We start from the raw sequence: 13,696 nt of genomic DNA, 5'->3' as shown, positions 1-13,696 counted from the left end.
TCTAAACCAGGAGTTCGCAAACTTTTTCTGTAAAGAATTAGATAGTAAATATTTTAGGCTTTACATCTCTGTCACACGTAATCAACTACTGTCGTAGTGCAAAAGGCATTGGCAATATGTAAATAAATGAGAATGGTTATGTTCCAATAAATATGTATGGACATTTCCTGTATAACAAAAAAAAAAAAAAAAAAATTCACCCCTTTTAAAGACTACAGTTCAGTGGTTTTTAGTATATTCAGAGTTGTGCAATCACTACCACTATCTAATTCCAGAACATGTCATCACAGCAAAAAAAAGCCCTGTACCCATTAGCAGTCACCCCCCATTTTTCCCTACCTCTGCTCCCTGGTAATCACTAATCTACTTTCTGTCTCTATGATTCGCCTATTCTGGACATTTCATATAAATGTAATAATACAAGATGTGGTCTTTTGTGTCTGGTTTCTTTCACTTCAGATAATGTTGCTTTTAAATTGAAGGGATCCATCCTCCTGAAGATGCTTAGTTTCTAAATGTCTTAAAAATCATGATGGTTTTATACTCTTACTGATACATATTCAAGGCATAATATAAACCTAAGACAAGTTGACAGTTAAAAATAGTAATAAACAGAAATCCATATTTAAATAGTTTTCGTGATAATTTCTAATTTTTTGAGACTTCCCGTGTTGAGGTGTCAGTGCTACCATTTTCTTACTGTTTCCTTTTGTTTACATGATTAATATTATATTCAATATAAAATTTTAAGGGCCGGTTTATTTAATCTAGATACCACAGTCTGTAAATCCATTTAGCTAGGCATTAGGAAAAATTTCGTCATGATATACACAGCTACTGAATGAATGACTGTACTTGTATCTTCTTTTGCATGTTAAAAATACCAAATTTAAACAAACAGAAGAGAAAATAAATACAAATAGAAGTATGTAGACTTTCTCCCTATGTATAGACTGCTTAGAATAGCACCTGACAGAATAATAAATCCTCAGAAAAAGGTAACTATTATTGTTGTAATTATTTTTCTTACACAATTTCTTTTGTTGTTATTTTTTGCCACAGGGAACTTACACCTAGCAAAAGCATAAATGGTTTGGCCACATTGTCTACCAGGATTTCTTAATCTTTTCACTGATATGCTACTGAGCAAAGAAGGTACATGGATCTGCCTCCTTTGGCTATATATTCCCCTTGGCCAAAAGTATTTTGTCAGCCCTCAGTGGCTCCTTATCTTAAAGCTCCCAAATAAGACAATACTACAATAATAACATGTTTCTTAAGAACATATATATGTTAATATATCATTCAGAATAAATCATCAGAATATGTGGACATTTCATCTTCAGTGGATTATCCCTTATGCTTTCAGGAAATTTCTATTAAGTTCTACATTTCTGTGCCTCATTTCCAGAGGCTAGGGTTTATAGCATAACACAGCAAAACATAGTACATTTAAGAACAACAGCCAGGGTCAAACCACTGGTATAATTCTCAGCTATATGTCAATTACTTTCTAAGCTGATACTATGCTCTTTCAAGGGAATTTTGTCCCATTCATTCTGAATATCTCTGGTACCTAATGCAATATTAGACAGTATAGGTACTAAACAAATATTTATTAAGCAGACTTGTTAATACAGCTGCTTTAAATTCTTGCCAGGCCAAAATTCTTGCCATGCTCTCTACAGTACGGAATTTTGGGGCTTCAATCTCTTAAATCATTCTTATGTTGGAAAAGTTTCCAAGTTCTTTTGGACAAAACTTGGGCCGTGCCCGACATTCTCCTTCAGTCCACTTCTGTCCAAAAGACTGGCATTATAAATCACAGTTTGCAAGTATACATTTATTTACATGATTATTTGGTCAATGTATATGTCAATAAGCTAACTCCATTATGATAGGGAAAATACTGGTTTTTCCTTCTATTGTATCCCTAAAACCTAGCATAGAGACTGGCATGTGCTAGGTGCTCAATAAATATTTCTTGATGAATGAATGATTTCCTTGTCAAGCTTTTAATCTATATGTCAAGTCTTTCTCCAAGAAGCAAGTCAGTCTGTGCTTGACCAGTTAACAGTATAACCTTGAACTCACTAATGCTTAATACTTCTCAGAAGCTAAGTGAAATAATATTCATTCATTTATTCAATACATATTCGAACTCTTACCATTTGTCAAGCACTGTTCTAGGTATAGTAAACAAAATAAAATCTCTACCCTCATAAAGCTTGCATCCTATGAGGGGAGGGAAGACATAATAAACAAGTAAATAAGTACTACAAAAAGAAAGAGGTTAAGGGAGCTAAGGAATGCTGGGATGCAGGGCATGACTACTATGTGCTATTTCACAGGGGGTGTATTTGTCAGGGTTCTCTAGGGAAACAGAACCAACAGGAGATATCTCTAAATATTATGAAATTTTTATAAAAGTTGTCTCATCTGACTGTAGGGATGCACAAGTCCAAATCCCGTAGGGCAGGCATCAAGCTAGGAAATCTAGTGAAAGGTTTTTGATGAATTCTCCAGGGGAAGCTAGCTGGCTGAAGTAGAAATGGAAATTCCCTCTTCTGACTGCTAAAATCATCACTACCCCTTTTAAAGCCTTCAACTAATTGGCTGAGATATCTCATTGTTGAAGGCAATCTCCTCAGTTAATTGTAGATGTAATCAACTTACTAATGATTTAAGTCCACAAAAGGTCCTCACAGTAACAATCAGGCCAGCGCTTGCTTAACCAAATAACTGGCCAAGCCGACACATGAACCTAACCATCACAGGTTAGGCGTCTTTTTTAAGATGACATTTGAGCAGACAGAAGAGCATACTAAAGAGAAGAACAAGTGTGAAGGCCCTGCTTGACAGGATGGGCATCTATCCAATCTTCTACCAGTTTTTATAAACTGGGGGTGATATCACCCCCAAGAAACATTTGGAAATATGAGGCGATAGGCATTATGAGGGCTTTTGACAACGACATGGGGGAAAGTGGGAAAGCCAATCTGAAATGCTCAGGAGAAGCTCAAACAATAAAGAATTATAAGAATTGTTCTGCCCATAATTCCCCTTAAAATTTTTGGCAGGGATCTTCATTACAGCATTCTTTTGGATATTTTCAAATTGCCCTCATTATATTTCCAAATGACCATCAATAGAAGGTTGCAAAAATAATTTATGATACAGCCATGCAACAGAATTGTATTATAGGCAAATTTAGTTTACCCTAACTCAACTATATACTTTCAGTTCCATTATTTTTTCAATAATGACGATTTGTCATATTTCGCATATGATATAGACCAGGTCTCAGTTCAAGCATTCAAGTGACACTAATTCCACTCTTAACTCTTTTGCCTCATTCTGCATACAAACACCTTAGATGGGAATTCACAAGTCTTGACCATCAAATTAATCAGAGTATTATTCTCCCATTCAAATAAGGAAACATTCCCCATTCTCCACTCAGACTGGCAATCATCTGTTTTAAGACCAGCTCAAAAGATACTACCTCCATGAAGATTTTCCCAACTTTCCCAGTTGCTCACTCCTCAGTACCGCCAAAGACAAATGATCCACAAGCACACCTACCAGACGTACACAATTTTTTTCTTTAGTGCCTGTCTTCCAAACTAAACTACAAGCTCTCCCAGGGCAACAACTAGACCTTACCCACCTTTATATCCCCGGCGCCTTGTACAGTACCCCGTTGCATAGCAGGGATTCAATAAACGGCTGTAGAACGAATGGGAAAAAGAGAGATCTCCAAAGCTAAGAAAATAACGTCAAATTTTTTAAATTTGCTTTTAAGAACCTAAGACCCTAGTAAACACCTGGGCGAGTTGGGGTGAGAGCAGGAAATAGGGCGGGAAGGCTGGTAAATGGCGAAATCTCCACTTGAGTACCCAGCTAAGCAGTGCCAACACAGCAGTTTTCGAAGCCTTGTCCAGAGACAGGGGTAAAGGAAACACTTACTGTGGTCTCTTCCAACTCTAATACCCCAGAGCCCTCCCAATCCGGAAGGTTTCACTTTAGGTAACCCAAGTACCCCAGGTGAGGATCTCACCTTCCCGTTCGTTGGAGGTTCCTGGATGTAGATGTTGCTCATCCTGGTCAGTGCTCAGGACTCTGCTCCTTACTGGGGAGGAGAGCGAACCGCCGGTCACTAAAGCTACCGCGGATGAGTTTACGCTTCCTTAAATAGGTGGTCGCTGAAAGCTCAAGTAGGTCGATATCCCGCAAGACAGCGACACCGCACACTGTGTTTTCCCAAAGCTAGGCCCTCACGGACGCCGCCATGTTGCTCCCGGACCCGAACACCGCTAACACTGAAAAGGGGGATTCCAGTATCCTCCAGGGGACTAGAAAAGAGTATTAAGTTTCTATATCGTAACGTAATTGGTATGTAAAACTTTAAAGAACAATCTTGGAGTCTCGGTGGTGTTTACTTTCACTACACCTTGTGCAGGTCACACATACGCACCCCTCAGGAGTTGGGTTAATGGTTTGGACCATGTGTTTTCTGCACTGTGACTCGCTCGGAAACTGCATCGGCGACTGCTTAGTTCCGCTATCGCCGGAGACTTAGAGGCCCTTCCCGGACTCTTGTGGGGGTTCCGCGGCGCTGCGGGAAGAAGAGGCCGCCTCGGCGGTGCGTTGTCCTCGCGACCAGCGGGTAGCGAGCGCACTCTCGAAAGCTGAGGGCTCCAGCGACCACTCGTGCCAGCGCCATGGCAGTCCCAGGTGAAGACTGACTGCTGGGTCCCGACGGGAAAGGGAGCGGGGAGGGAGGGGAGGGAAGGATGGAGTAAGAGGATGGTGCCCAGGAGGATTTAGGCGGAGGCGTTAAAATTAGCTAGTGGGTTGTGTAGTTAATGTGAAAAAAAGTTTAGACTCCAAAAATCAATTCTGAAGGAAGGAAAGAAACGATCTCCCTGGCCGCAAACAAACCCCAACTGCGCTGGGATTACAGGGAAAGCGTATTGTGGGGGAAAGGGGGGAGGAGGGGCAGTACATGTGGGTCTAAAGGGATGGGAAGCATAGGTCATTATTTTGGTATGGTTTAGAAATAAAATTTCAGTGGGAACACTCGGCGGACCCACGTAGCCCGGGCGTTGGTTAAGTCGCAGGGACGAAACGGGCGTCTGGGATTCAACTTCTAGCTCTTCCTCTTATACGTCGTTCTCTGTGTGTGGCCCTGGACCGATCGCTTTGTTCTTCTGGGCCTCAACTTCCGTAACTGTAAAAGAAGGAGCTTTGTTGAATTGTGTCTAAGGTTTCTTCCAGCGTTCAGATTCTGTGTCTAAAGGGTATTAATCTAACAACAGTGAATCTTGCGGACTAAGGGCTTCAGAGATTTACCCATCCACAACTTCTGTCTTAGACATTCTAGTAGGGATATCTCCTTAAATCAGGTTTTGCCACAGTGCTCAGTGGAACACTGGTTGCAGGAGTTTTTTTAGAAATATACACCTTTTGGCCCCCGTTTGGAGATTAACAATGCACTTTAGCATAAAAAAAGGATGCTGACAAGTGCTATGGTTCAGAAGCTTTTGTTTTGTGGCAGCCTTTTCCTGAAATGTATTCTGTAGATAGTTGTTAATGTAAAGTTGTGCTTTTCTACTGACTGGCTTTGGGAGGAACACATATAGAACTGTAAGAGAGGAAAAGTACACGCATTCATATCCGATCTCTTTATTAAGTGTCTACCATGTGTCAGGCACTGTGCTAGGCATTGGGGATAAAACTGTGAGCTGGACAAGGTCGTTTCCACAAAACTCACAGTTTAGCAGGGAGAGGGAAAATGGTGCTGGAAAGTATAAAGCCTTGAGGAGCACACAGGAGAGGCTCTGAGAGGGGGATGGAGGGAAATATTGCAATAAAAGGGACTATATGTAAAGGCCCAGTGAGAAGAAGAAATGCAAGAGGTTCGCTATTCACTATGGATGGAACTCTAAGTACAAATGGGAGGTAAGTGAGAAATGCACTAGACATATAGCAGTAGCTAATATTTACTAACCATTTACTATGTATCAAATAGTATTCCAAACACTGTCAAGAGGCTGATTTATTTTACCTCATTTAACATTCAAAACCACACTATGAGATAAGTACTATTAGTCCCATTTTACAGAGGATGAAATTGAGGGACAGAGAAATCAAGTAACTTACCTATTATCAGATAACTAGTAAATGATGGAGCTAGGGCAGACTGGCTCTTCTAGACCCCATTATCTTGTCCATTTTGCCATGTTATAGTAACTTAAAAGGTAGTTTCCAGCTCTTGAATGATCTTGTAAGCCATGACAGGGAGTGTAAAATCTATCCTAAGGGCATTAAGAAGTCATTTAAGGGTTTTTAAGCAGATACGTGATTTAGAAGGATCATTTTGATTGCACAGTAGATTGGGGAATAAATTCTGGTGAATTACAGTGATTCCTGACTAAGGTATGGTATTACTAGGGGTGGAGAGAAGCAGATGGATTGGAGATACATTTTTGGAGGTGAAATCACGAGGAATTGACGATCGATTCAATGTTGGTGGGTAAAAGAGGAAGTATGCTTTGTCTAGGTTTCACCATTAGGCATTTGGACAGGGCCGTTTACTGATGTAGGCAACATCTGAGAAGGAATGGGTTTTAGGGGGAGGATTATGACTTCAGTTTGGGGCATGTTGTGTTGAAAAATAAGATTGGGAGTATCCAGCAGACACTCAGTGATATAAATTTTAGTTTAAGAAAGAAGCTAAGGTAAAAGACAATGATTTGGGTGTCATCCATACACTTAATAGGTGTTAAGGCCATGAGAGTAGATGGCTTTGCTCAGGAGAAGTGTGTAGAGTGTGAAAGGAAAGTCAGTGACTGAAGCCTGGGGAAGATCGGTGTTTAAGATACCAGGAGAGGGGGAACCTAAGATGGTGGCTAGGTGAGACAAAGAAAAAAACACCTCCGTGGAAAACATTAGATAAAAAACCAGAAAGTGACCCAGAACACCACTTCCAGAGTAGCACCAGCCGGACAAGTTCTGCTAAAGCCACAGGGAACGTGCATTTGGTGAAACCAGGAGCCTGCATTCTGAAATGAGTGAGTGAGTTGGCTGAATCCCCCGGTCATGCTGCAGTGTGGGGAAACGGTGGGTTGGCGTTTTTGAAAAAAAAAAAGAAGCCTGGGAACAGATGCAGATAAGAAGGGAGGGATCTGGACTAACGCCTCGGTGTCTGGGGTGGAGGATACCCCTTCCCACACCCACTGCTGATTGTCTCGGGTCTAGGTGAGCAAAGGGGAGCCAAAAGGAGGGGGAAAAAAAAAAAAACGCACGACTTGCAGCTGTCTCCCCAGTGGGCAGGGCTATTCCTGCCCGGGGCCGAACACACAGCACAGAGCCGAGCCAAGAAACCCAGCCTGACAGGGAGTCTTTCCCGCAGCACCGCTCACACGACACAATATCGGCCGTGGACACTGGCCTTGAATACACCCACGGCTGATTGTCCCGGAGCTGGGAGGGCAGAACTGTGCGGAAAGGGGGAAGTTATCGCATCCCATTCAACCATCTTTGAAGTGGGCTGGGAACGCCCTACACAGCCCGGCAGCCCAGGGCTTCCCTGGAGGCTGGTGCTCACTTGTGACGTGGCACGGCCCTCCCGCCCCCCCCATCAGAGCTCCTGGAAAAGCACAGCAGGGAGGGAGGAACTGCTCGGAAATCCCAGGGAACCTACGCCAATACCAAGGACTTTTGTGTTAGCAGCAGAGAACAGCCTTAAATCTCCGGGAACACCTTGGAGGTTTGATTATTAAACCTGCCCTTCCACCCTAACCGCTCAGGCACACGCCCCTCATTGAGGGCAGACAGCACCGACAACATACCCAAATTAAGTGCACCAATTGGACCCCAAAGGAATCAGATCCCCACACACCACAAAGTTGGGGAGAACTGACTTGAGGGGAATAAGTGACTCACGGACGCCATCTGCTGGTTAGTTAGAGAAAGTGTATCTCACCAAGCTGCAATTCTAACAAATTAAAGATCAAGTAAAGCAAATGCCAAGAGGCCAAAAACAACAGAAAATCTTAAAGCATACGATAAAAGCAGATGACATGGAGAACCCGAACCCAAACACTCAAATCAAAAGATCCGAAGACACACAGTACCTGGCAGAATTAATCAAAGAACTACAGACAGGTAATGAGAGCATGGCACAGGATATAAAAGACTTGAGGAAGAGCATGGCACAGAATATAAAAGACATGAAGAAGACCCTAGAAGAGCATAAAGAAGATATTGCAAGAGTAAATAAAAAAATAGAAGATCTTATGGAAATTAAAGAAACTGTAGACCAAATTAAAAAGACTCTGGATACTCATAATACAAGATTAGAGGAAGTTGAATAACAACTCAGCCTCCTTGAGGAGCACAGAACAGAAAATGAAAGAACAAAAGAAAGAATGGGGAAAAAAATTGAAAAAATTGAAATGGATCTCAGGGATATGATAGATAAAATAAAACATCCAAATGTAAGACTCATTGGGGTCCCAGAAGGGGAAGAGAAGGGTAAAGGTCTAGAAAGAGTATTCAAAGAAATTGTTGGGGAAAACTTCCCAAACCTTCTACACAATATAAATACACAAAGCATAAATGCCCAGCGAACTCCAAATAGAATAAATTCAGACAAACCCACTCCAAGACATATTCTGATCAGACTGTCAAATACTGAAGAGAAGGAGCAAGTTCTGAAAGCAGCAAGAGAAAAGCAATTCACCACATACAAAGGAAACAGCATAAGACTAAGTAATGACTAGTCAGCGGCCACCATGGAGGCGAGAAGGCAGTGGCATGACATATTTAAAATTCTGAGAGAGGAAAATTTGCAACCAAGAATACTTTATCCAGCAAAACTCTCCTTCAAATTTGAGGGAGAGCTTAAATTTTTCACAGACAAACAAATGCTGAGAGAGTTTGCTAATAAAAGACCTGCCCTACTTCAGATACTAAAGTGAGCCCTACCAACAGAGAAACAAAGAAACGAGAGAGAGATATAGAGAATTTTAACACTCATATATCAGAATATTACATCCGAAGTCACTGGGACACACGTTCTTCACTAGTGATCATGGATCTTTCTCCGGAATGGACTGTATGCGGGGACATAAAGCAAGCCTCAATAAAATAAAAAATAAAAAAATGAATTTGTTCAAAGCACATTCTCTGACCACAATGGAATACAAATAGAAGTCAATAACCATCAGAGACTTGGAGAATTCACAAACACCTGAAGAATAAAAATGAGGGGGAGATGAAAACATTCCCAGATAATCAAAAGCTGAGGGACTTCATCACCAGTAGGAAGGGACACTAAACAATTGACTGAAACCACATGAAGAAATAAAGATTCCCAGTAAAGATCACATGGTAAATATAAAGACCAATACTACTGTATTGTTGATTTATAACTCCACTGTTTACTTCCTACAGGATCTAAAATACATAAACTATAATGATAAATCAGTGGTTTTGGACTCAATGTAAAATATGTAATTTTTGGCAAGAACTACATAAAGGTGGGGGAATGGAGGAGTATAGGAACACAGTTTACGTGTACTATTGAAGTTAAGTTGGTATCAAAGAAAAACAAGATTGTTATAGATTTAAGATGTTAAATTTAAGCCCCATGGTAAACACAAAGAAAGTATCAGAGAATATGACCAAAGAGATGAAAAGTAGAGTAGGGGTTCCAAGAAGTGGGGGAAGGGGCAATGGGGAGTTAAGACATGAGAGTAGGGTTTTTGTTTGGGGTACAGGGAAACTTCTAGAAATGGATGGTGGGAAGGTGATAGCATTGCAACATTCTAAATGTGATTAATCCCACTAATGGAATGCTAGGGAGGGGTGGAATAGGAAGATTTAGGCTATATATGTCTTTCCACAATTGACAAAAAAAAAAAAAAAAAGACAGTCTAAATAGATGACAATTAAGTGCCAAGGATGATCCTGGATGGGATCTGGGGTCGGAGGACAGGAGGCTCCAAGGGACACAGATGGGACACAAGAAAAAAAAAAAGGAAATATAGAATGTAAGCTTTATATCAATGTTGAATTTCTTGAACGTCTTAGCTGCGTTTAATGAGATTGCATAAAATAATGTTCTTGTCCATGGGAAAGGTATATGTGAATTATATTGCCTGTTCAAAGATATGTGCAGCTTGCTCTCATATGTTCAGAAGACAGAGCAATAGATGATGTGTGTTAGGGAGAGAGTGAGGGAGGGAGAGAGGGAGGGAAAGAAAGAGTGGTGTGACAGGATCTTAAAGGTGATGGATCGGGGTATCGGGAGGGGGTCAGGGTATGATGGAGTTCTATGTATGGGGTTTGTGCTGTTTTTGCAACTGTTCTGTAAGATTGAACTTATTTCAAAATAAAATTTATTATTAAAAAAAAAAAAAGATACCAGAAGAGAAAGACAAGGCTGCACAATAGGTTGCTTAGACATCCTCATAGACAGCCCTGGTGATCTTTGGGAAGACAGTTGTTATAGATTGATACAGTTGCATTCAAGGTTAGCCTGATGTCACTATTGATTTCATTAGTTGAGCTACATGCTTTGGGCACTCAGAGGAACACAATGGTACAGTTTATGGCTTCATAAAAATTGTGTCTAGTAATGAAAATGCACTGCTTAAGACAGGGAACAAAAGTGATTTTTTTTTTTTTTTTACCCCTTATTGAAATTCTCTTAAACTTAGACCAAGGTTATAGACATGTTAACCTTCTCTCAATTCAAAATAATGCTTCAAAGTGTAATAATCTTAAATTGTGCCATTAAGCTAGATGGCAAGAAAGATAAACTGTTTAAACCCATCAAAAATTGAGATAATAGGCATGATAGCACTGTAAAAGTACAATGCAAGTTCCATTTGAAAATATAGGTACAGAAAAAGTTAAGATAATTTCTTGTATGATTGATCCCGACAGTGTATTAAAGGAAAATAGGGGTCTATCAGAAACCTTTTGAGGTGATCATCGAGGACAAGTAATATGTTATATTCTTTTATTTTTAGGTATAATGCTGGTATGGATTTAGCATGGTATTTCTTGGGGTGGTCCTGCTAGTGATTATTATAAGCTATGACTGTAAAGTAATAGTCATAATAGTTAAAATCTTTTTCATTTGTCTTTCTGTTTAAACAGATAGAGAAACCAACCAAAAAGCAATTGCCTGGCACTCAAGTAGCCTATTTCTGTATTAATTATATAAATTTGACCACAGAGATGGAAACACACCAAGTATGAAAAACCAGCTTGCACAACCGACACACACACACACACATGCACACAAGCTTTCCACAAACCACACATGAAAATCAGTGTCACTTGCTTCAGCCAGTTTTTCCACAGTATTGTATGTGAGCTTGCACCATTATATAGATAACACATGCCATGACCTGTGCTCAGTAGTAAGTATGAAGCCCATGGCATTGGTTGAACTTTTTGGATGTGTTAGGTTTGGCTCAACAGGTTTTATAAACGCTAGCAATTAATTTTTTAGAAGTATGTGTTGGAGGGTGGCAGGCAGGATTTCACACACAGATCTAGACTTCTGCTTTATTTTGAAAAAGTAAATGCCCTGGCAATACTAGACCCACATTACTGCATTACAGTAACTGGTGAGAGAAGGCAGCCCCCTTTTGACTGGACTTCCAGCTATTCAGTTTGCCACAGCGCCCAACTAGCCTTCTTTGACCTTCCTCGCTCATTTGTATTACCTGGATAGTGATATAGTATATAGTGGTTAAATCATGAGCTCTGGAACCAAACTGCCTGGCACCACCATTTATACATGGTAACCTTGGGCAATTCAGGGGGGAAGAAAAACCCTATCTGTGCCTCAGTTTTCCCATATTGGTAACCTTGGGCAATTTAGGGAAAAAAAAAAAAACCCTATCTGTGCCTCAGTTTCCCCATATGTAAAATGGGAATGGTAACAGTCTTTGACTCATAGATTTGTTGTCAGAATTAAATGAATTAGTACATGGAAAGTGCCAAGAGCAGGCCAGGCACTTAGGTAGTGTGCAGTAAACTAGGCTGCCATCATTGCCATCTACCAGGTCCCTATAAACATTTCAGTTTGCAGCCCCTGTTCTAAAGCAGTGATGGAATTTTTATGTTCTGAATTAGGGAGGGGGGAAATCTTAAATTCTGCTTTTTTCCGTTTACAGTTGTTTAAATGAGCCATTTTCCACGAAGAGCCTATACCATATACATTGACCTGGCACAAGTGGCAATGTTGTACTGATGTGATGGGTACATAAAGCCAATTTTCTTTAATCTCTCTAATGAAATCTATGGACTAAGGTACTGAATTTTGTATAGCCAAATTAACATTTCAGTTTGGCATGTCAAAGTCAAATCAGATGCTTAATACATATTATGATAGCATATTAGTAATGTAAGAATTCCGAATTACACTACAGCTAATTTCTTTTCACTCCTAAGCTATACTATAGGTACTTCCTTTTCTCTTGTCATCCATGCTGCAGATTCCTGCTGAAATAATTTTCCTAATCATATATCTGATCTTGTCATTCCTGGGAGGCAGGGACTTTGTTCCTGACCTACATCTGTGAAATTTCTAATTCTCTTCAAGCTACTTAACCTTTCTGAGGCTCTGTTTTCTTATCTCTAAAATGAAAGAATTGATGGCTAAACATTCATTTCTAAAATGTTATATAATATTGGGCCTCTCCATCTCTGCAAGAATGAAGTGCACACTCCTAAGCATGGCCAAATTGTTATTTCTACCTGTTATTCCCACCAATCCCATCATGCGTTGAACATTCTTATAAAAGTCTGACCTGGCCAACTATTCCCTGAACCTCTCAAGTACTTTCCTACCTGTGTGCCTTTGTTACCACCATCCCTCCTTTAATGCCCATATGCAACAGTGAGAAGCTTTTCCTGAACTCTTAGCTGAAAGTCTTGCCTGCCACTTCCTGCTTATTAATAGAGTTGTGTTAACTTTTGTGACTTCTGGTGCATTTTCACTTCTGTGGGTGCATTATCCTAGAAAGCCTAGTATGTTGTAGCTTCCTTTAGTGTAGGGACTTAACTTGATTCGTATTTATGGCTTCTCAAACATCTAGTTCAGTTATGCCCTTAATAGGAAAAAAAAAATATTTTGAGGGTTGACCCACTAGAGTTACTGCTGAGCAGAGTTTAGTATTAAAGTAAACAGACTAAACAAAAAGTCAGTCTTGATTCTGTTTCATTAGATTATAAACGAAACTTCTCTGTGATTCTTTTCTTAAACTGATAATACCTGCCGCTTGTTTTCTCCACAGTTTATTTTGTATTTTATGAGGAAAGTGGACCAAAAAGCTTTATACATTTACTGAAATGTTAGTTCTTGCATATCAGTAGTTTAAAAACTCTTGAAGGTTATTTTATCCCTCCTTTTGGGAGTCAAATTATCATGAAGTCTTTTTTTTTTTTTAATTTTTAATTTTAGTAACATATGCAACTCAGAATTTCCCGTTTTAACCACTTTCAAGTGTACAATTCAGTGAGTTACATTCACAATGTTGTGCTACCATCACCAACATCTATTACCCAACCTTTTCATCACCTCAAGCAGAAACTCTACACCCATTAAGCAGTAATACCTATTCCCCTCACTCTCTGGCTCCTGTTAATCTGTAGTCTACTATCTGTG

At 40.1% G+C, this 13,696-nt stretch overlaps 2 protein-coding genes across 3 annotated transcripts in view; one reads left to right on the top strand and one right to left on the bottom strand.

Moving 5' to 3' along the window:
- The window catches only part of CWC27 (CWC27 spliceosome associated cyclophilin), a 360,484-nt gene extending 356,159 nt beyond the window's left edge, over nucleotides 1–4,325 (bottom strand). Inside the window, exon 1 of the mRNA XM_037800954.1 lies at nucleotides 4,061–4,325. Within this exon, the coding sequence (XP_037656882.1) occupies nucleotides 4,061–4,102 (42 nt within the window). The 5' untranslated portion in view covers nucleotides 4,103–4,325. The remainder of the gene's footprint in view (nucleotides 1–4,060) is intronic.
- A 13-nt stretch (nucleotides 4,326–4,338) lies between these two features.
- The window catches only part of SREK1IP1 (SREK1 interacting protein 1), a 68,991-nt gene continuing 59,633 nt past the window's right edge, over nucleotides 4,339–13,696 (top strand). The window contains exon 1 of one of the 2 annotated variants that reach the window (XM_037800953.1): nucleotides 4,339–4,737. In XM_037800953.1, the coding sequence (XP_037656881.1) occupies nucleotides 4,725–4,737 (13 nt within the window). In that variant the 5' untranslated portion in view covers nucleotides 4,339–4,724. The remainder of the gene's footprint in view (nucleotides 4,738–13,696) is intronic. The other variant, XM_037800952.1, reaches the window with a different exon arrangement.

Source organism: Choloepus didactylus, chromosome 13 (assembly GCF_015220235.1).
Source record: "Choloepus didactylus isolate mChoDid1 chromosome 13, mChoDid1.pri, whole genome shotgun sequence".
Taxonomy (NCBI): domain Eukaryota; kingdom Metazoa; phylum Chordata; class Mammalia; order Pilosa; family Megalonychidae; genus Choloepus; species Choloepus didactylus.
Note: the sequence above shows the minus strand (reverse complement) of the source record. Positions and strands in the feature narration are given on the sequence as shown.